The sequence below is a fragment of the Ooceraea biroi genome, chromosome 4 (assembly GCF_003672135.1).
Source record: "Ooceraea biroi isolate clonal line C1 chromosome 4, Obir_v5.4, whole genome shotgun sequence".
Lineage (NCBI taxonomy): Eukaryota > Metazoa > Arthropoda > Insecta > Hymenoptera > Formicidae > Ooceraea > Ooceraea biroi.
In genome coordinates this window covers 9243600-9264910 of record NC_039509.1, presented here as the reverse complement: position 1 = coordinate 9264910, position 21311 = coordinate 9243600, and the positions used below count along the sequence as shown (strand labels likewise).

Below are 21311 nucleotides of genomic sequence, written 5' to 3'. Positions count from 1 at the left end.
TCTTTAAAATCGTTTTGAATTAATTTTAACAACAAGTTTGATTTTAATCCGAAGTGGTAATATTTTCCAGGATGTAAATTAATTATTTTGTTATTTATATTTTCAGTTTTAAAAAGAGTTCGTGCATCTGTAGCCAAGGAATTTAATTTTAAGTCTGATTTTATAATTTTTAATAAATCACTAATAGCTGTTTGTGCGATGTGATGCCCAATTGCCCAACATCTGAGATGATCTTTAAAGATCTCAAGTGATGATTCGCAATCACAAGGTGGAGATAATGCTTGAGATAAATTATTTGGAATGTGATTGATTTCTACTGATTTTTGAGGAGATAAGGAACTGTTGTGTGTTGTTTGTTCCATTGGAACATACAAGGATGATGAAACTTGTATCTTTTTTCTTTGAATTTCTTTTCGCTTATTTTTTTCAATATTTATTTTCATATTTCGTTTTATAATCCTCTTCATATACTTATCAGTATGATATTTTTTATAGAACTGAAAATATATAATTTATAAATACATATAAAACTCTATTTTAGCTTTTATCTTTTACTGCATAACATCATTATTATAACATTATTATTAGAAAGTTGAGAATCAGTTCATACAACAATTGAAATATAAAAATTTATATATGTATGTTTTATTATATGTACATAATCTTACCTTATTAATACGTGATGTGCTTGGTTCATCCATTGTCTTCTTTGAAATTGATATAAGTAGAAAGAGCTAGAGAAGTACAATAAAAAATAAGATGATCATATAATAAAAATAAATAATAATGTTTATTTTGCATAAAACTAGTTTTTGTTTTGTTATAAAAGATTATTAAATGTTAAAAATGTGTAAATGTTATTTTTATTATTGAACAAAAACGCTCTGAGATTAAGAAAATAGCACTGTTACTTATTACCATTGAAAAGTTTGACTCAAGCATTATAACGCAAGGAACATGATGATGAAATACAGACGATCGCAAGAATATATTATATGTATATGCACCGCCGATAAAACCGTTCACAAGACACCTTTAATTAATATGTAAAAGGCCACGGCCTTTTGGTTCGCACATCTCTACTCTTAACTCAATCATAATTTTTTATTTTTTAGGTTAATTAAAGTATCGATAAATATCTTTCAAGATTTTTATACTAACCTTGACACACACTGCAACAAAAAGTAGTTTCTTCTTTTATAGTACTGTATATTCACTGTACAATTAGATTCTGCTTGTCACACACATGTAATAAAATGCGACGGACTGTATGGCTGCGTTGGGAGCAGTTCGGAGACACGCCATTACACACGCCGCTGTGAGCATGTCTTATTGTCTTTTGTTTAACTGACAAAATATCATGCGCTGCGTTCGGAAACATCACCCGAGTGCCCCAGTGTATTATTTCATCCTTGTTCATTCGGTGAACGCATTTATCAGTCGCATTTATCATGATCAATATTTGTATTCTAATTTGTTTTTCAATGTTTTTCGCGCGATTTTGATTTATACGGATATATAATTAACATAAATATATATAAAAATATATGAGCGCGAAATATAAAAAGTTTAATAAAATTTGTATAACATAATTCGTGTACGCGGTTCGCGCGCGCGCGCGCGCGTGTGGATACGAATATATTAACATCAAAAAATTATTTAACTTTTTTATTTTTACTTAATTATATTTACTTAATTATATTTACTTAACGTGTTAATAACATTTGAAAAACATTTTGACTCATATATTATTAAAACATTTTTAAAATATTTAGAGAAATAGATTATTAAATAATATTTTTGAAATGTTTATAAAACATTATGTCATAATGTTTAATAACATTTCAAAAACATTTTGATCATGTTGTTAAAATATTTTAAAAATATTTGCAGAGTAATGCTATTAGGTACTGTTTTAAAAATATTAATGAAACATTATGTTATAACGTTTATAAAATTTATATAAAATCAATATTTTAAAAATGTTGATGAAATATTTCTTGCTTACTGGGATAGTTTCCGAGAAATTGAAATTTGAATGATTCGCCGTAATCAACATTTTTTAACAGTTTGATATAAAAAATAAGGTAAATATTCGACCTCCGACTGACCTTGACATTGACCTTGGCCCCTAACAAGGTCAAGGTCATTGACCTTTCCCGTCGGTCATTGTTTGTTCACTTTCGATTAAAGTAGTTTCGAAAAAGTCTTTAATTTCGATTAAAGCAGAAAATAATTTGTATTTACCTGTTTTGTGCTTTTGGTTAAAATAAAGAATACTTTGTATTTATAAACAAACTATTCTATATATTAATGATTCACTGCTTTAAATAAATTTGGTTCGTTCATATTCAAAATAACTACTATATTTTCGAAACTTATGTCTCCTTATGTGTATAATTACCGGTTATATTTTCTGAAATTGGAGCCCCGGACATATACGCTCGGTTTTCAGCCCGCTTCGCGGGAGGGCGGGGAGGGAGGGGCTTCGCCTCTCCCCCCGCCGAGATCCGTGCCGTGAACCAAGTGATCAAAATCTGTGTGAAATTTGTTACACTGGTTCTGGCGGGGTAACTAAAAAACTCCATATCTCCTAAAATAAACCAGATAGCCACTTTCACCACTCCTCAAGTTTTGTTTGTAATGACCTGTAAATGAAGAATCCACGGTCAAAACTTGACGCTCCGGAAATCGTAGTCTTGCCCAAAGTCCATATCTTCCCGCCTTCCCCCTTCATGCTTACGGCCCCAAACGAGATCTATATTACTCTAGTCTGTCATGATATACAGTACGTGATTATTTAGGTTAAGAAACTTGAATTTTTTAATTATTTTTTGTATCAAACTGCTAACAAATGTTGATTAAGGCGAATAATTCAAATTTAAATTTCTCGGAAACTAGACATTTCCGCAACTCCGTACTTTTGATTTCGACAACATTCACTCAGTACTACATACCTGTAAAATTTCATCAAAATCGGAAGGGGGTGGTATACTAAAGTTGAGCCAAGATCTGTGTTCTCGCAGTATTCTAGTTAGAAATCCCTTAAACTTGGCGAGCAAATTCGTTCTTCCTCACCTATTAGATGTTTTAGGTTCTTAAGTTAAGAAGAATTATTAGCAAGTGTACTCGATTCCTCTCTTGCTTGAGGTTTAATTTTCTGAAAAAGGTTTTTGCAAGTTGAACCATTTTTTAACAATGACGACTACCATATCGTATCCGTCATTTTGAATTTTGCAAGATAAATTTCTGATTCATAGTCGGCGACTTCAACCTATACATCATATATCTTTTTCACCTTTCCTTTACAGAACTTCTATGGAAATAGGAAAGAATTCGAAAAGTAGTTATTACTCTTAATGCTTAATGCCCTTAACAGAAAAAAAAACTATACAGATAAACTATTATTTTCCTGGTTCAGGAAAATAATATGCCAAGTTTCAAAAAATCGGAAAAGGTTGGTTCATAAAAAATAAAACTGCTAAAAAAACTTTAAAGATGTGTAAAATCGTGTATGTGCGTATAATTAACCAATTTGAGCTAAAACTAATGACAGATTTCTTTATACTTTGACATTATTAAAAGCAACTGTAAAAAATTTGAAAAAATCGACGTCTGACGTTGCCCGAAGTTTGTAAGTATGGTTTCTCGCGTAGAAGAAAAATAAAGATAAATCTTATTAGAAGTAATAAGTTTTTTTATTACTTAATAGTATACAATTTACTATAAAAAATATTTTTTAGTATTAATTTAGTATAAAAAATGTTTTTTTAGTATAAAAGTTATTTAATAAATTTTATACTAAAGCATCACATAGTGTTTTCATCATTAATTATGTTTCATCGCGGCATTAGTTTGAGCTGAATTCCATTAGTATTGATCAATACTAACTCGGATTTGAATCGCAGATCATCCTCTTTCTCGATAGCTTCTATGTTGAAGGATTTTAATACAGACACAACGGCAACTTTTATGAACATGGTCGCAAATTTCCAGCCAATGCAATTCCGCGATCCGGCGCTGAATGGAATGAAAGCGAAGGGCGGTATTTTCGCGCTGTTTGGCAAAAATCGCTCTGGTCGATAAACGTGCGGTTCGGGAAAGAAGCGAGCATCCCGATGTAACAGATACGAGTTAATCAGCACTGTAGAACCACGAGGAACTTGGATGCCCACTATAAACAAAAGAAATACCTTTTATTGTATGAAGGATTATTCTATGGATGTTGAACTACGATAATGTACGATGATAATATTTTGATAATCTTGAAGTATAGATTCATGGCAATCAAGAGCGGACGCAGTTGCACGAATGAGGGAGTCGATGATTGCCAATGCAAAACTAATAATATATCTATTTTTCGGCAAAATGCAAAGATTTCATATTGCACGAGATGCTTACGTATTTCAATGGGCTCATATATTTGTCTCGCGATGAGCGGGACCACAGGATAAAGCCTCCACTGCTCCTTGATGCAAGCATCAAGCCATATTAATTTATTTATATTTTCTGTTGTTATTTCATCTGTGCCAATTATTTCATCGTATTCGTTCAGTATCTTTTCCTAAAGAAGAGAGTAAAGTTTAATACCACATTAGTGTGAAAACATATTTTTCGTCAAAAGTCGGCAAGTGAGTATTTCTGAACATTTGGTAAATATATACAATAACGGACCCAGCCTCAATGACCTTGACCTTGACATATATTGTAGAGGTCACCTCCCTGAGTGACCTTCAAGAGGTTTTAGCCGTCGCTCGTTGGTTATTAAAAAGTTATTAACAAAAGAAGTTTAATAATTTTGCACGAATTTTCAACTGTCCACGCGAAGCAAGGACTTGAGTTTGACATATATTACAAAGGTGACCTTCCTGAATAACCCGCACTAGGTTTCACCCTTCGCTCGTTGTTTGGTAAAAAGTTATTAACAAAAATGTTTAATGAATAAAGCATAATTTTACGATACCACCCGAGAAAAAATGGATATAATATGGTCAGATGTAAATATACATAATAAGATCCAAAAAGATCTGATGGCATATAAAATTTTATATTATTTTGTATAGTGATGTCCGAATTTTGGCGCGATATGATCTTATCTTAATGTAATCATGTTTGAACAGATCTGGTTTTATGTGTAATCAGATCTAGCTGAATATGATTGTATACAGATATAATCATATCAAACAAAATTTTACATATTATTATATATGATCAAATAATATAAGATATGTTTATCGGATCTCTTCATACATATACAACTATAATGAGATCTAATCAAATATGATTGTAGTATAAAATATAAAATCATATCGCGCCAATTTTTTGACATTATTATGTATCATCATATAAAATTAAATTAAATTTTCGGATTTTATTATATATAGCCAATTATGTATGATCATATATGATCACATAGGTCCATGTTTTCTCGGGCATATACGTTTACGAAAGAGTATATTTGATGGAATTTTAGCTTTAAATCAGAAATAGGTTTGGGTTAGGTCATATTTTCTGAAACTGGAGCCCCGGACACATACGCTCGTTTTCAGTCCGCTTCGCAGGAGAGCGGGGGAAGGGGCTTTGCCCCTCCCCCCACCGGGATCCGTGGCGTGTACCAGGTGATCAAAATCTGCACGGTGAAATCTGTTACACTGGCCCCGGCGGGGGGAGGGGCAAGGCCCCTCCCTCCGCCCTCCACGAAGCGGGCTGAAAACGAGCATATGTGTCCGGAGCTCCAGTTTCGGAAAATATAACCTAACCAGGTTAGATTAGGTTAGGTTAGGTTAAAGCAGAGAATGCTTTGTATTTAACTGTTTGTGCTTTTGATTAAAGTGAAGAATACTTTGTACTTATATTAAAAGAAACTATTCTATGTATTAACAATTCACTGCTTTAAATGACTTTCCTTTCTTCGGTCATATACATATTCGTCGTTTATATCTTTCAATATTCAAAATAACTACTATATTTTCGAAATTTCTTTTGTTAATAACTTTTTCATAAACAACAATCGACGACTAAAACCTAGTGCGGATTATTCGGGAAGGTGACCTTTGTAATATATGTCAATATCATGTTCATGCTTCACGTGGACAGTTAAAAATTCGTGGGAAATAATTAAACTTTTTTTGTTAATAACTTTTTAATAAATAACGAGCGACGGCTAAAACCTTTTGAAGGTCACTCAGGAGGGTGACTTCTATAATATATGTCACGGTCAAGGTTATCGGGGCTGGGTCCGTTATTGTATATATTTACCGAACATTTTAACAACTTCTTTCAGATGATTGAAATTTATAGTAGACTCTAACGCTGCTCAAACTATGCAATGCAACGTGAATAAACATACCTGATATTCAGGATGCCGTCCTAGCACGTACAGCGCCCAAGATATGCTGGTCGCTGTGGTATCGTGACCAGCATACATGAAAGTATTCACTTCTTCACGAATGTCTTTATCCGTGAGAACAGTACCATTTTGTGAAATATCTAGCAACAAATCAAGCAGCGCCTGCCGTTTTTTCGACGGTCTGTTGGAGTTACCGTTGCGTTGCCGTTTCCTTTCAGCGATCACCTATGAACGAGGTACTTTTACATTTGGGTTTGCACATGTAATCGTAGTGAAATCGCAAACAATGTGATCACGATTCCAAATCTATTCATTTACGATGATCATGCAACGTTACATTACCTTGTTTACCAAACTGTGAATTATATTCAATGATCGATCGTGTTCCTTACCCGCCTTAGTTAATTTAAAGATCGGGTTCCAGGACACCCACACGTTGGTAAAGCGCATTTGCACAATAGAAGCTATCCTGATAAACCGAAAATAGTCTTTCTTTCAACGATCGGTCTGTACGCACCATAGATCGTGCAAAATCACATCAGAAGAGTAAATAAAAACGATTTTGAACGACACTTACCTGTCCACAGCTTTAACATATTCGTTGTTCAAATTGGTTTGGGCGTTGACGTAATAGCCCATTGAGGTTTCTGCAATACAATCGGTAAAAACAATTATAGTCAGTGTTACGTTTCATTGTTAGTAACTCGAAACTATAACTCTGTATTGAACATTTTTCTCATCCGTAATGTAACGTTGTGAAATATAGGGAAAAGGTTTACAATTTCGAACACCAACTAGGTTGAATCATTACTAGAAGGTGATCCAGATTGATCCTTTCTCCCTACAGCATAATGCGATTAATAATCTTCTTTATTTGAGTAATTCAATAATTGCAAGTGGTCATAGTTACGCAGTAATCAAGTCGCTATAAACAATTATAACTCTGTATTGAACCTTTTTCTCACCCGTGATGTAACGTTGTGAAATATAGAGAAAAGTCATACAATTGTGAACTCTTTTAGGTTAAATCATTACTAAAAGATGATCAAGACGGAAAAACTTTTCTACTCTACAGCATAATGCGATTAATAATCTTCTTTACTTAGCGGCCGTGAGATGCCCACGTTTCAAGTTACTAACAATGAGACGTAACACTGAATAACACATGCCATTTGATCATGCAATGTGAGAATTCTCAATTTGTCCACGTTAAAGTGAACGTGACATTCTCGTGATGAACAACGAAACGACTTGACTCATGCGAAAACGTTAAGTTAAAAATAATACGGTTGTTGCCACTTATACCAGCAAATTCCGATTTCGAGTTACTGAGACATAACACCAAACAACACACGTTATTTGATCATGCAATATGAGAACGATCATGCAATATGAGAACGATCATGCAATATTCTCATACATACCTCTCGGACTTGACTCATCAAAAAACGTTAAGTTAAAAATAATACGGTTGTTTCCACTTGCACGAGCGAATTCTGATTCATTTTTAGTGTTAAAAGTTGATTCAGAATTATATTATTACATATTTACCACATATCATATCGAGTGCGGCACGTTTCGCATAAGGTACGACGTCGAAGCATTTGCCCACTTCTTTGTGGAGACAGGAAATGAGGATAGCGGACTGCTTTTTTATGATCTTCAGGTACGCATCGTTGAGACCGCTGTGAAAACTTGGTGTCAACAGCTTCCTGCGGACGTACCATTTTAAACCTGGCAATGAGGGATATATTAATATCAATCATTTATCCCCATTCGTGAATGTTGAATCAACGTGCTATTGCCTTCGCGTTAAAATCGGAAGCGAGAGGTCGGCGATTCAGGCATCAGTCAGTAAAAAATGCATACTGTGATAAGACAAATGCATAAAGCAGCATAAGTCCACGGTTCGAATCTGGAGATTCCAGACTGTTACTTTGTAATCGTGCATTAAGTGGACATACGCACTTGCGGAACAAATGAAAGGATGACCCGTACTTAAGAGAAATGTGCGGTTCAACAACAAACAACAAATGAGATAATTAATCCATATCTGTCAATTTCGAAAATATCTTATAAAGTAATCGATATGTCGCACGAAGTCTTGTTTGTTGAATTTTTATTATTTCGCTCATATCAATGAATTTTTTAGGCACAGCACGAAATCATTGACGGCAATTGGGATAATTTATTTCTTTTTTTCTTCTTTTTTTCACGATAAGATCGCATAATTATCATCTTGATGAACATGTTTTGCAAGTTAATGATCTTTTTCATTTTGCTCTTAATAAAGAGGCGAAAACTAGATCGATTCAATTGATATTATTTGAGTGATATCAAATTGATGATATCTCTTGATATTTATCAAGTCAATATAGAACTGTTTGTTCTACACTGAGATAAGTTAGTATAGAACTGTTCGTTCTACACTGACTTGATAATATCATATTTGTCATATCGTAAATGTAATCTTTTTTTCTCGTTGCTTTAGGTATATATAAGCAATACATTGTAGTATAGTCGGGATACATCGCGCAAGTGCTCATATTCATATATTCGTTGACAAGACTTGAATTATTGGGGCCTATTGAAATTGAAATAAGAAGAACATCTTCGAATCTACACATATATGTATCCAAATCAAACTTACAATGTTGCAATCACTGTTTTTCAATCATTGTTCGGACAAAACAAGTCATACAAATTCTGTGATTGAATCGAGATAGAAACACTTCGGATGCGGACAACTCGTGCAATTGAAACAATATCAAAATCGAAACTTTCTCGTTTTCGCTTCACATTGTGACACATCATGGGACACATCGCGCAAGTGCGATTTTTTATTTTATCTATAATACACAAGGTATTTTTATCCACGTCCACTAAGTACATAGCGTTATTCCTTATGGAAAGTTGAATCGAAAAGTTCTGAACTATTTTATTTTGCGATGCTTAATGAAAGAAATATTCTTAAGTAAATTTCAGCTAATCAGCCGTTTTTTAGAAGTATACATGTCTCAGTCGCGCACTCGATAGTGTGCACTCATGCATATTATCAGGCACGCGCCTCAGAAATGTATATACTTCTAATAGCGCGTATACACGACGACACTTTTGTGTCTAGATCGAAGTGTATACATTAAGTGTCGACGTGTGTACAGCGCTTGAGACCGTGTTGCTAAAGAAAATTGTACCTGTAATGACACTAATCTAGATATAAGTGTCCGCTCTAGGTGTCATCGTGTATACGCGCTATAAAGGACAGCGCTGATTAGTTGGAATGTACTTAAGAATATCTCTTTCATTGTAGAACAAAATAGTTCAGAACTTTTCGACTCAACTGTTTATAAGGAATAACACTATGTACTGTACACCCTGTATAATAATTTATATAATAATATATAATATATAATAAATAATAAAAAATTAGAAATAATTGAATTGTAATGATATCAAGCGACGCGGTAGCGTCGCGACGCCAAGTACATAAAAAAGTAAATAGCCGCATATAATCAATATATCGAATGTTACTAATTTCATTGCATAAACGTCGCGCGCTACCAAGTAGCTTATCTGCAATTCATGCCATTTGACAGGTCATATCAACTTATGATTAAAATATCTCAGGAATTAAAGCCGTAATCAAAAATCTAACGGCACTTGTATAATAAAATGTGAATGCGAGCTTTCGATCGCGACCAATTCGAATAAGATTGGTGCAGTCAATCCTGAGATATTATAATCGTACGTTAAAATCGTGACGTTCCGTTTTCCGTATTCTGGTTCAGACTCACGTACGTATGTTCGCAAATATACATGCAAAGCGATTTTGTCCCTCAAGCTGCTGTTCACATATGCATGATTTAATTTATTATGAATTAAAAATGATTTTAATAATATATGGGAAATGTTTTATTTTACGATAAAGATATAAATCGCAAATACTATAAAAAATGTGATACATAGGAAATGTTTTATTTCACGATAAAGACATAAATTGCAAGCAACATCATCGACGACGACGACGATGACGTTGCACCACGTCGATGACGACGACAACAACGACGACGACGTTGCACCACATCGACGACGACGACAACGACGAAGACGAAGACGAAGACGAAGACGAATAATTGATAATAAAACATATAAAAAGAAATTATGTAATACTAATTATATGTTCAAGAGAATGTAAAACTAAAATATAACCAAATTTTAAAAATTTACAAAAAAGAGTGAGATCCCTAAAAAACCTTTTTAAAAAAAGAAAAAGTATATACGCCAAGTACATAAAAACTCCTAACTCGTCAAAACTCAAAACTAAATATGAAATAAATAATTAACTAGCCAAGTATCTAGAAGCAGTTTGAGTATGTTACTCAAACGTTTTCCATGCATACTCTCTTATCGCATGACGACATTGAAGTACTTGGCGTGCCCGAATCACGTTAAAACGTCCTGTCCTACCTATAAGAGACACAAAATCATTTGCGAGTCATTATTGAAAATCATGAAGATATAAGATACAATACAAATCAAGATATTGTACAAATTTACAAGAATACATGACCACTGCGATTCGTCGTCGTCGTCGTCGTCGTCGTCGTCGTCTTCGTCTTCGTCTTCGTCTTCGTCTTCGTTGTCGACGTGGTGCAACGACGTCATCGTCGTCGTCGACGTGATGTTGCAGCTTCAAGTGTTTCAGAACATTTTTTATCCCTTTTCTTTGAAGCATCTGAAGCATCAACTGGACCGCAGCCCGCGTCGTACATCCGTACATGCTATCTCGCATCTCTGGCGCACGCGAGAAAACTGATATTAGCTGCTGCCATCTAGTTTAAAAAAACGAACTGCACAAACGACGATAATAATGACGACGTTTCTTAAGTGAAATTTGCCAATTTCAGACTTTGCATCACCATATCTCCGCTCGTAGGGCACGTAGAAGAAAAATAAAAACACGTTTATTACATAATTCGACCCCAAGCTATCCATTGAGCCTACTCTGAACTTGATCCGTTCAGCGGTTATTGAGATCTAATAATCTGAGTGTCTGCGAAAGCGTCGCTTCGCGTAACAGTACACGGTCGGTCTCGCTGCGCATATACTTGGCGCGAGACACTGCCGTGTCTCTTGATCTAAAACTTATAGTAAAATCTTGGCATTTCAGTGTCCATGCTTGCTTCTTTGTGTCATTCATTATATCTAATCAAATCTACATCTAAGTAAATTATACAAATTATACAAATTATATAAATTATATCACTTATTGGAATTCCGCGTCGAGCGATATTCTTAATTTATTTCCAATACAGAGATGTCCCGATTTTGAATATTTAAAAAGAGTTCCACGGGATCAACTTAAGGATACATCTACATAATCATTACTTTGCATTTATAAATTATTTTTATAAATATTTGACAGACTATTAACGCAATATTCTGTTAATATTCTTACTACTAATAGCTACTAATACTAGTAGCTATATTCTTACTAGTAGCTACTTGGAACTACTTATTGAAGCTACTTGAAGATACAAACACATATCAAAGATATAAATTCAATATTTCATTATGCATTATTTATTGAATCCGCATGCACTTCTAAATGCACTTTGTGCCATTATTATTCTGCTGCTAATGCCAATCGCGATAATATTGCTGCAGTTCGAAGCGTTATTAATCCCATACAGCACAGAAGCTTGCACCAACATTGCAGCAACGTTGCAACGTTGCAAATTGCAATGCAACAGTACAAAGACATTGCAGAGATATATATCCGCAAAATACTTGTAGCACACTTGTAGCAACATGACATTAATATTTCGGAAACATTGCACAATCAAAATTTGTAATTAATTACTATTAATTATAATTCATTTTATTAAACATTGGAGTCTTCCTATCCTAACGAGATTCGTCCAAATCTATTCGACCAATGATGTGTGATGACCAGAATCTGAGCTCGGTAATATGCGCATGCGGTGTTTATCTCTTTCGACTATCTAAAGAACATGGTGGTTGTACGACGCGAGCATCATTCTAAAAGAAAGTAGTTACGTAAAAGAAAAAGGTAAGTACTTTTTTATAATATTTTGTCTAATTATAGCACTTGTGTGCTGTTAAAATCTTGTATCTATTAATTAATTATAATAGAGAATCACTCTATTTGCCTATCTCACGGTTTATATCACTATAACCTCAAAATTATGGAAATTCATTAGAAAAATGCATATTAATAGTTGTAATATTTTTAATAACTTTTTCTGTTATAGAAGCTGTTCGTGAAATACACAATCATGCCACTGATGCAGAAATTGCTGAATGCATTTCCAAGTGGCTTGCTCAAGCTCCGGTTAGGATTGAGAGATCAAAGTATGTCATTTTACATATAATTCTATACATACTTGCAGTATGTATATTTTTATGTAATTTTATGCTAATATATGAATTTTAATTCCTATTTTATTTTTACAGGCAACATACAAACAAAAACGAAGAAGATTCAATTATTTAATTAAAAGAAAAATAATATCTCAAGAAGAGGATTTTTAAGTTTTTTTTTATAAAGAACAGTTACTTTTTTATAACAAAAATAGAGAAAATGTTTATTTCATTTTTTATTACTATTGTTATATTACATATAAGTGTCTATGTATGTTAATAAATAAAAATATTGAAGTTATATAAATACAAATATTTAAAGTATATAATAATGAATAATTATAATTATTACAAATTCATTACATTGCAATATTATTATGACGTTTCGTTGCAATGTTCCGAAAAGCGGACATTTTCACATTCCTGCAATCCCATAGCAATGCTGCAGAAACATTTCGCAGTGAATTTGCAATGTTGCTACGTTGCGGTGGAAGATTCCTGCAATATACAGGGTGTCCCGGGTTTTAACCGACAAACTGCGGGAGCATATTCTACTAGTGGAAATAAGAAAAAATTCTTATATCGAGTTTGCTTAGAAATGCTTTATTACAAAGTTATAAACCAATATTGAAAAGAAATATGAGATAAGTAACAACGGATTTTTTCACAAAAATAAAAATTATCTACGCAATGATTTAGTGACGCATTTCAAAATGTTGTCCTTGCACATCGATACAAGCTAGACATCGACGTAGTACAGAATTTGTTACAGTACGACATTCCTGAAAATTTTGTTGCATCTCAGTAACTGAATCAGTAATTCGTTGCTTTAAATCTTCAAGCGAGATTACTTCTGTACTGTAAACTTTATTTTTTAAAGTTCCCCATAAATAAAAATCGTCGGTGCTTAGAGCTGAACGAACATCATCATATTCATTCATAGGTCGAAATGAACCCAAATTACGTAATTGCAAATGGGTATTCCTAACCATAGAACTATCTGGTTACTCTCCTGTTAGGAAATCTACGTTGATACTCTCGTACGACAGCTCATGCATTTCCGTCACAGAATCCGTACACGAAATGAATATCAGTGTATTCCTCATTTGAAAATACTTTTGGCATTCTGATAGTAATTGCTAGTTCACACGACGATTGAAATCTAACAGCTACTGTTGTGAAAGTAACAATCATACTGAATCGTTTCAACATAGTGAACATGAATACATGTGAATACACATAACATAAACATCTTCGACCTTCCAAATTCTACACTATGTTCCGTTGTTACTTATCTCATATTTCTTTTCAATATTGGTTTATAACTTTGTAATAAAGCATTTCTAAGCAAACTCGATATAAGAATTTTTTCTTATTTCCACTAGTAGAATATGCTCCCGCAGTTTGTCGGTTAAAACCCGGGACACCCTGTATATGCAATCTTTGCGTGCTGTATGGGATACTTCTACACCTTCTTTCAGTATATTTTTACAATTAATCTTTATTTATTGTAGTTGCAACATGCTGTTTTCACGAGTTTATGTACCATCACTTACCATTGTTGGTCACTAGGCCAATACCTAGCCAAGGTTTTAGATATTCATACTCAAGACTCTTATTGGTATGTGTGGTGCTTTTAAGCAAGGGCTTCACCGCCTCGACTGTGTAGAGGAAGATGAAGGGTCGCGAAGCGACCCAGACTAGGAAAATGTTGCCGAATTCTTTAGACCACTGTATCATCTTCTGGAAGAATTCTGGAACAGCCAAATCGTCGTACGAATATTAGACACAAGTATGTAAACTTTTTATTTTCATTAATACATAAAAGACTCTCAGATTTGTTCGTTGTCGGGAGAATCAATTGATAAGTTTTTTTTTATTAGTGGAAATCCACAATTGCTTCAGATTTTTTATTACATTATTTTCAAACACGTCGCGTTCTGTAAAATACAAGTCATTTTAGTGTATCGCTGAAGTCGAACTTCGAAGAGTCGGATTTTGCTACCTAGTACTGGAACATTTATCGAAGAATAATTCAGTCGCAAGATTCTATTGCATGTACATTTCTACGCGATATTTTTATTCCTGTCAACATAATTCGTATATCTCTGTTGTGTATTGTCACCGACTTCGCAGTCCGGAAGTAGGTTTTCCAAGATTTGTAATAATCATCTTCCTTGCTCTCCGACTTTTTTGACTTCTCGGCGACGCGCATTGACGTTATCTATCAAAGAATGAAAACCGCGGACAAACTCTTATTTTTCTTATTTTGTCGATTTTTTATACATCCAAACCGTTATTCTGTAACGCGCGTTCATTGACTCATGTGCGATCCTACTTTTGGGAGAATCATATTGAAATTAATCTGTCGGAGGATGACTCTGATGACACTACTAATCTTCCTATCTTACTACGCTTTATCGAGACTTATTTTATTATATTATTATCGTTAGTAATATTTATAATATACATTTTTATATTGGAAGATTAAAGAATGGAAGTCAAAGGGTCCCAATAAAATTAGGAGATTCATCAAAAGATTTAAAAAAAAGCAAGAGCTATAAATTGTCTTCGATAAAAGCATAAAAGCGCGAATACATCGCGTGCGGTTTTTAATTTCTTTTTTTAATTTTCAGACTTTTAGAAGTATAGAACTAGAAAGCCGTTCGACGTTTTCCTTCGCAGAAGAAAATCTATCGCAGATCGTCGCATCCACAAGAGATCGTCCTCGCAAGCTACTTTCGCAGTCATCGACTTCTGCAGCGTGCAAAAATAGATCCTCGGTATTTACTGTATCCAATCAATAATCATTTCGCACCATCACTGCGCTGTCATCACTGCTCTAGGTTTTGTTCTATGTCTCGTAAATTATAGTCTGTGCGAAAAGGAGAATAGAAATGAAGAAGAAAAAAACGTGGATGTAACGATGAAACATAAGAAGAAGAGAGAAAAAAATAGACAAAGAGAGGAAAAGAAACAACGAGAGCGAGAAATATTAATTTGAAACAAGTCTTATCGGAATGAGAAATGCGTTAAGATGTTTAATGAACAAAACGTGTGTAGAAAAGATTAACGAAGAAAAGGAAAGGATAATGCAAGAAAAAAATAACATAAATGAAACCAGATTGAAATATTAATGAATAAATGCGGACAAATAATAAAGAGAAAAAATAAAAGCAAAAAAGGAATTTAAATGAAAAGTTACAAACAATAATTTATTTGCAAAAACAAGCTATTAATTTAAACAATTTCAAGTCTCTTGTGACATGTTTACTCTTTCTTAAAAGAAAATTAAAACAATATCAATACATGACTGTTGGAACCATTTGAATGAGATGGAACGTTTTTTTTGAAGAAGAAGATAGAAAGTCAGCCGGGAGACGCAGGATACAAGAAATGCGGATACGGAGAAATAGAAAAGAGGGATCACACACACACACACACACACACACCACACACACACACACACACCCACACCCACACACACCCACACCCACACCACACCCACACCCACACCCACACCCACACCCACACCCACACCCACACCCACACCCACACCCTCACACACCCACACCCACACACACCCACACCCACACCCACACCCACCTACCTACCTACCCATACACCCACACACATCCACCCACACACCCACACCCACACCCACAGGGGGAGAGAGAGAGGGAGAGGGAGAGGGAGAGGGAGAGGGAGAGGGAGAGGGGGAGAGAGAGAGCAGGAGAGAGAGAGAGAGAGAGAGCGGGAGAGAGAGAGAGAGCGGGAGAGAGAGAGAGCGGGAGAGAAAGAGAGCGGAAGAGAGAGAGAGAGAGAGAGAGAGAGAGAGAGATGCAATCTGAAACTAGAGGCGTCCTTCGAACGGCGTAGGACTTTTGTCGGCCTATTTTATGTCGCATGCGTCAGGTTATCTTCTCAATGGTGCCCTTCTTCTTTTCCTGATCCACCCAAAAACGAGACATGAGAATTTAGATGTAAACATAAATGTGACATAATGCTGTGAAATGTATTATGCATCTTATTTGTGCGAGTAGCTTCGTGTAGCGTAAGGAAGTTTAACATTTTCAGCACGAGGACGCACCTCATTTCGTTAATATTTGTTCAGTGGATATCGAAATGAGATTTATGTGATTTGTCTAGAAGTAGGCACTCAAGTGTCATAGAGAAAAGGATGAACCGATACAATCGACAGAGGTTTTAAGTGAATTTCTCTGAATGAGAAAGAGGAAGAGAGATAGGAGGTAGAACAAGAGACAGAACAAGAGAGCTTAACTCTTGGAAGTTTTCCTATTACAAACGAAAAGTCTGTGTTTTTAAATCTAATCTAATTAATCTTTTAAAGCAACAAGTGAGATCGACGTAAAATCAAAAGATCATTGATTGGAATCAATTTTTAAGAAGAATCCTTAGCTGATTGTTAAATGATCTCAAATATATCATGTTAACTTCGTCTCTCTCTCCCTCTCTCTCTCTCTCTTTCTGCTAGACAATATAATCCATTTTCCAACAAACGTGTTTTTGTATAAAGTATCATTACTCCGCCGGCGATTTGTAATGTCCCGTTGCTGTATTTTAGAGTAACCGCGCTATCATAGGGCGTGATATTAAGCAGTACAAGCACCGAAGTATCTACTCTGCTTTCTTTAACAGATGACGATATCCGATTAGTTCAGCCGCAAGGAATTTTTCACGGGTGCTTGTCTCATTTTTCTATGCGAAACCTTGTCGCCGAGGTGCTTTCTCTTTTTTATTTTCTCACGGAGGCGAGGAGGGTGCTGGTATGTAAGCCGTGCTAAATCGCGTGCGATTACGCGTCGCCATTCAAGACCGCTTGAGTAACCTCGACTCCCTTATTCGTCTTTTTTGTCTTCATCTCTTTGCACGTGTGGAGGACCAGAAATCATTGATGGACCAAATCCTCTACGGATTAATCTTTTCTTTTTTTCATTTTTTTGTCCTACTTCCCTTCTACTTCTACTGCGTGCATGCGTGAAACTTGCGCAACGTCGTTATTCATATCGCTACTTTTGATTTTATCATTTTGATGGCCAAATGAAGCAAAATGAAACAAAATGTTGATTTCTAATTATTAAAGAGAATTTGTTGCTAAAAGAAAGATTTATATTTGATAAAAATATTAAATTAGTGCAGTAAGTTCTTGCCAATGAGTTGTTGGATTGCCTCAAAAGATGACTCCTTTCAATGTGGTATTCGCATGTTGTCGGAAAGATGGGAAAAAAATCAGAAAACAATGGAAATAATACTTTGATTGATTTATGCTGTATCATTTCAATTTATGCTATTATGTTTTTTATTTTTTTCAATAAAAAAGAAGTTGCAAAATTGGCAAGAACTTATGCACCTAATATTATATCTAAAATTGCAAAATCGGCAAGAACTTATACGACCTAATATTATATCTATAATGACTCGATAAAACATTGCGAAATATCGCTCAAACCATTTCTGAACACTTTAAATATAAAATTTTTTGATTGAGTATAATATGAGACAATAATAATTTAATCATATTATATAATTAATATACTTCAAAGAGACCAAGTGATTTCTAAAAAAATTTGCATATCATTGTGAATAATTGCGAATTAATAAAGAAAATGTGTATACGCGGTATTTATCTAACAATTGTGGCGCAAACTATCTTTTTACTGTGTGTGTACAAACGATTTACTAGATACTATATTATATATTCTATGTGCATGTTTTAAAGCTATAAATAAGGCCTGTCACAGAGCTCTAATGATAATCATTGAATGACTCTCTTTAGCAGTAAAAATTTTAATACCTATTCAAGCGTTGTAAAATTAAATGACTCACTCTATACAGTTACTCTGAAAATTAAATCATCTATGTACTATTTTCCTATAATAAAAGACTCTTCACGAAAAATTTCGTAATTTCATAATTTAATTGATTTATTGCGAAAACTATTCGCGTACCCCAATTATCCATATCTCCTGAATCTCCATACGATATTGCAAACCGAGCGTACTTCGTCGTCAACTTTCCGACGATTATGTAATTTCCGATAAGCCCAAAACTACCAGCCGAAATTACGTAACGATTAAGTAGATTTCGAAATAACTTGACTTCGTTGGAAACTTCCAGTAGAATCATCGAAAGTACTTGGAGATCCACGAGTGATCTCATGTATTCTTGCATTCCTAATTATAATATGTATACGAACAGAAATTATTTTTATTCGTTGCGTACAGGTGCACGCACGAATGAATGAAGAAAACTGATCGTCAATTATACTTGGTCCGATCCGCGCACCTATCACCTTATCTGGCCGCGACCGCAGTCGCACCAATCATGTGTTAAAGCGGGCATTGGCCAGCACGTGTCTGCCCTCAATCCGGTGCAGCTCGCGCGTGTCGGTGCAGAATTACCCGTGCGAATTTTTTTAAGTACCAAGGTCGTCATGTTACCTCGGGAACGGGTTTGCCAATTCGGACCCGGTGTGCAAAAGTACTCGCCGGAAATACTCACGGCGCCATATTGATCCATCGATCCACCGCAATTATGTTCAATTGCACTCGTTTGTTGCGGGAGACATCGTTTTTTGAAATGCAAAATTGTTATATTAAAAAGAGGAAAAGTGTCTTCGTTTTCCCAAATTGATTTGCATTATTATTATATGTTTGTGCAAAGGAACGATGCACAATATGGCGTACGTTCGGAAATTTTAATCAACAAGGATTTACACCCGGTCCTTAATTATGAGCGCGAGTGTACATGCTAAATGACAAAGGCCCAGTTCCACAACTTATTTTACAATGCGTGTAGAATCTCTCGTGTAGAAAATAAACTCTCCTATGGGATTGAACATCATACATCGGACATCGGACACAATATGAATTCTTCATTAACGAGTTAAACTCCGGTTAAAGTAAATTGTGGAACTGGGCCCAAGACACACTTACAACTTAATTTGAAAACTTAACGTGGACTTTGTGGTGAAAAATTGAGAGTACTCTAACGTAACAATCTTTATTTGGTAATGATTAGTCATTATTATTCAAAATAGTTTTTTTTAATATTTGAACGAAATATGTGAGTTATTCTGTCGAACTTTTAAATGATAATAATGATCAGTGAATTATTACGTTATATACATAGTCATAGTAAGAATAGACCGAGCGTGTTCTCTACTTGGCAATGAATATACGATATCATATGCTATATCGAATGCAAGGATCTAGGGTCCTCGTTTCAAGAATAAGGCTCCAGTTAGAAAAGGATAGAAAGCAGATGTAGTATAGCATTCTCTCTCTAATAAAAGAAGAGTAGTAAGGTGTAGGTGTAAGAAAGAGTGAGGAATGAACATCGTTCTAGATTATTTATATACGATCACCCTACTCTTCTTTTATTAGAGAGAGAAAGCTATAATACATCGACCAAGTTGACAGTGCTTTTTCACATGCATCTTCAACAATATAATAAAATGTGCAAGGATTTACCTTCGGGCGTACAGTTGAGCTGATACGCGTTGCCGATTATGGGTAACGCCGTTGGGTAGGGTATCTTCCTCAGAGCGTGCAAGAACCTCGTTTTTTCGATCACCTTAGTTATCAAGGCGATCATCGTGCACAAGAATAGCAATTGCTGTAGTTTAGTAGTCACCCAGGGCCGCTCCACCATCGAGTTCTCGAAGTTCTCGGTCGACATAATCGGTGCTTTCGGAATCACTGTCTCCAATTTTTTACCCACGTCGAACAAGGACAGCGTGCAGTGTAAGATCTTTTACGTCTTTTCGATCTTACAATTAGATCGCGTCTCGGGATCTTTTGGTTTCTCGTGTGTTTGCGAAAAGCCCGAACAGATTTATTAAATCACACCGGGATTCCTCGAGATGAAATCGAAGATCAGATGCGTCGTCAAGTGCGCAATTGGTAGTAATCTTATTTTCGCGGGCACTTGCTTCACGGACCGTCGAGTGCGAGCGAGTCGCGAGATTGCGAGATATTTCGCGAGATTCGATCTTAGCGTCCAGTAGTCACCCGACTCTGCGATCGCGTAGAATGAGGATCTTAGATCGTGCGCGACTCTCACCTTTTGCAAGAATCAAGAAGCGATAGAGGTAGCTTGTGATCGGAAACGGAGATCTTCTTTTCGTAGAAGAGAACGCGAAAATCGAGCGATGAAACAACAAACAATCGAATAATGAAAAATCGCGAGAGTGAAACAATCAACTAACGAAGAATCGTGAAGGAAAAAAGAGAGCGCCTGTACTTCAACCCCGTACGAGTCGGACTTGCGCGCTTTTACGTGCCCACCCTCGCGATGACTCCTTCAGATTGGTAATGCGTGACCGTACGAAAGTGTCGCCCTTTTATACCACCGGGAATGCCTAGTGTTACTGTATCAGTGGGTAGTGGCTAGCTGCTCCGCCAATATGATATATACATAAGATGCCTATGTGTACGTCCTATCCGTACATGGAGGTTCTTTTTTGTGTGAGTGGCGGACAGAAATGCAGAGGAGCGAGAGAACACGTATACCCCTCCGTTGTCACACCGTCTCTTGCCCTCTCTTGCGTTCGCTC

At 35.3% G+C, this 21311-nt stretch overlaps 1 protein-coding gene across 1 annotated transcript; it reads right to left on the bottom strand.

Moving 5' to 3' along the window:
• Nucleotides 1–3712: 3712 nt before the first annotated feature.
• Nucleotides 3713–21088, bottom strand: LOC105275109 (cytochrome P450 4c3). The gene is made up of 8 exons (XM_011331760.3): nucleotides 20227–21088; nucleotides 14290–14487; nucleotides 7901–8083; nucleotides 6927–6996; nucleotides 6692–6818; nucleotides 6350–6574; nucleotides 4402–4564; nucleotides 3713–4174 (listed from the first exon to the last, which is right to left on the bottom strand). The coding sequence occupies exons 1-8, from the start codon at nucleotides 20432–20434 to the stop codon at nucleotides 3840–3842; spliced, it is 1509 nt and encodes a 502-aa protein (XP_011330062.1). The 5' UTR covers nucleotides 20435–21088; the 3' UTR covers nucleotides 3713–3839.
• Nucleotides 21089–21311: the final 223 nt, after the last annotated feature.

Excerpts from the sequence above, each read along its gene's own strand:
- LOC105275109 (XM_011331760.3), bottom strand. The coding sequence starts at position 20,434 with ATGTCGACCGAGAACTTCGAGAACTCGATGGTGGAGCGGCCCTGGGTG. Across the intron at positions 14,488-20,226 it reads GCTCAACTGTACGCCCGAAG|AATTCTTCCAGAAGATGATA; the intron begins GTAAATCCTTGC and ends TGGCTGTTCCAG. Across the intron at positions 8,084-14,289 it reads TGGCCTAGTGACCAACAATG|GTTTAAAATGGTACGTCCGC; the intron begins GTAAGTGATGGT and ends CCTCATTGCCAG.